The sequence below is a fragment of the Zea mays genome, chromosome 2 (assembly GCF_902167145.1).
Source record: "Zea mays cultivar B73 chromosome 2, Zm-B73-REFERENCE-NAM-5.0, whole genome shotgun sequence".
Taxonomy (NCBI): Eukaryota; Viridiplantae; Streptophyta; class Magnoliopsida; order Poales; family Poaceae; genus Zea; species Zea mays.
Genome location: NC_050097.1, coordinates 103886330 through 103888992, shown reverse-complemented (window position 1 = coordinate 103888992; position 2663 = coordinate 103886330). Strand labels below are relative to the sequence as shown.

Genomic DNA, 2663 nt, shown 5'->3' with positions numbered 1-2663 from the left:
CCACATATAGCTAATCCACTTCAACCAAACAGGACATTGTTGAGTACGTTGATGTGTACCCACTCTTGCTTAAACACCAAACACGAGGTTGTTTTTCCTTCCAAAACTGGGTGTGACAAGCCCTCCGTCTTTTTTATAATGAGTTATTTCTCTTTCCTAAACTACCCCAAGATACATATAGTGTATCCACTCAGCCTATGGTAAAATGGACCAATTCTTGATATGTCGACCTGACAACCACACCCTTTTCACGAAGTTGCTTCGCCTTGATAGATCCTTCATAATGATGCCACGTGTCTCCTTTGATTCCTTCTGAAACAGTGTCGCCAGATTTTGTGGCCCAGCCCCTGTTAGTCTACATGACTCAACCCAAGACGCTACTTGTTGGCAATCACTCATCACAATCCAAACACAAATGCACATATCAACCTTGTGTTGGCACTAACCCTCATGCACGCATTGCTAGGCGATGATATTGATACGTGTGCTCGACCTGGCTGCAATAGTGGTAGCTATCACTACTACTTGGTTCTTAAATCAATTTTTACAATAGTAAGTAGTGGTCTAGACCAGTACTACATGTTATGATGTTTGTGGTGCGCCATGATGCGCCAAGCCCTAAAGCCCCCAAACCAGAGATGCAAACATCATGAGACTCCTCTTCATCTAAATAGGTTGTTCTCCATTGTCTATATATAGCGTGCCTGGAGTATCTTTGATTATCAACAATAGAAGTTTCAACTAATCAGCTTACTAGGGTGAGTCCTTTTCTTTTTGTGAGCTACACCAGTTTTCTTTAGTAGGATTCAATATATTTTCCACGTACTAATTATGTTACAAAATATAGCATATATAATGTGTACATATCCAATATATACAGATGAAGCCTGCAACGGTGGCACTGCTCATTTTGTTGAACATGATGTGCATAGTTGCATACTTTGATCATGGAACGATGGCTGAAGAAACCACCTTGCTGGCAAATTCGTATGGAAGAAATGAAGGAACCAAGGGCATACATCATGGAAGAAAGCTGATGGACAATAGTATTGGTTCAAACCGTGAGTATTCAATCGATGATATGTCTCATCCAAAGGCACCACATACTGAGCTCAAGCAACCCTCATACTTAGCTCCTGGTTGCTCAAGCAACCCTCTCAAGCAACCCTCATACTTAGCTCCTGGTTGCATTCCCTAAAGTTCATGCATACATATATAGCCTTCCACTCATCATATGCTGGTATCCGATCTATATATAGACACATATGATATGTTGCATATCGCCAGGTTCTCAGATCAAGTCCCTTGTGTAGTATGAGTGGAAACCTATCTAAATAATGTGTGTGGCTTCTGAAATATGTGGTGTTATTGTACTGAGCTATGCTCAATAGTAAACAACAAATTATTGAAATATGTCACGTGTGCGATAATAAAGTGACTTCGACAGACCCATAGCTCTTTATGTGATGTATTTTCAAATATGAAACTTGTTGGCCATGTTTTAGAGTTGTTTCTTACTGAGATAAGACTACTTGATAAAAAAACTCGGCCGGGAGGGAACTACACGCCACCACCGGTGATACCAGCACCAGGAGGAGCTTATGCAGGGGAGGGAGCTACTACAAGAGAGGTTAGTTTGACAAACAATTTGTTTGAATAGTGGTAATGTAAACACTGCCGTTATTAATGTCTTCTTTTTTCTTTAGAATCCAAACCCGTTACACGACTTCGTCAACGAGTTTTTCGCTTCTGGAGGTAGTGGTCACAACTCCAATGACCCTGATATGTGATGGTTTGAGTTTTATGCCGAATTGTGAGTTTGTTTTATGTTGTAATGGACTATATATGCGATGTATTTGTGAATTGTGATGAACCATTTGTGAACTATGAACTTGATTTTGGTGAACTTCAATGTGGTTGTGAAGAAGTGTGATACTTTGTGTTAAATGTGTGTAATTATGGAATAAATGTTTCTGTCATTTTATTGTGATTATATTGTTGCTGAAATTGCTGTTTTTTGCATTTTTTCAATTTTTTCTCTGAAATTGTTAATTTTCGGCGGCCAACAGAGGCTGCCAAAAAGAGGCATGACATATTTTCGTCGGTCGTTATTTTCGGCGGCTAGATGCCAACGCCGAAAATATGCCATTATTTTCGGCGGCTCGCTTGTTGGCCGCCGAAAATAAGTATTTTCGGCGGCCAGGTGTCAGCCGCCGAAAATAATATCTTATTTTCGGTTAATTTTTTCTGACGGCCAAAGATCGCCGAAAATAGGCCTAAACCGCCGAAAATAAGCTATCTTCGGCGGCGAAGGCCCTATTTTTGGCGGCCTCTGGCCGACGAAAATGACTGTACCTGTTGTTGTGCGAGATCATTTTCGGCGGCCAGAAGACGCCGAAAATAAGCTATACACCACCGAAAATAACTTTTTTCGGTGACCTAACCGCCTTACCTATCAGTTCCATCGATTCAAAACGGTCTTGTCGCAAGGTAAGGCTGTGTTGTTAATGTGTGACCAATTCGTTGTCAACTCTATGTGCGTTGAGCTGACATACTTGCAGGAACCTTAATTTTCTTTTAGTTTGAAATGCTATAAACAAAACATTTAGAGATATTCATTATTGCACATAGAACAAATCCTGAATTGTATTAAGCTTATGGAA

At 40.4% G+C, this 2663-nt stretch overlaps 1 protein-coding gene across 1 annotated transcript; it reads left to right on the top strand.

The window, feature by feature from the left end:
• Nucleotides 1–721: 721 nt before the first annotated feature.
• Nucleotides 722–1481, top strand: LOC100275145 (uncharacterized). Its single transcript, NM_001149311.2, has 2 exons — nucleotides 722–758; nucleotides 881–1481. Exon 2 carries the CDS (start codon nucleotides 881–883, stop codon nucleotides 1196–1198), a length of 318 nt encoding a protein of 105 aa, NP_001142783.1. The 5' UTR covers nucleotides 722–758; the 3' UTR covers nucleotides 1199–1481.
• Nucleotides 1482–2663: the final 1182 nt, after the last annotated feature.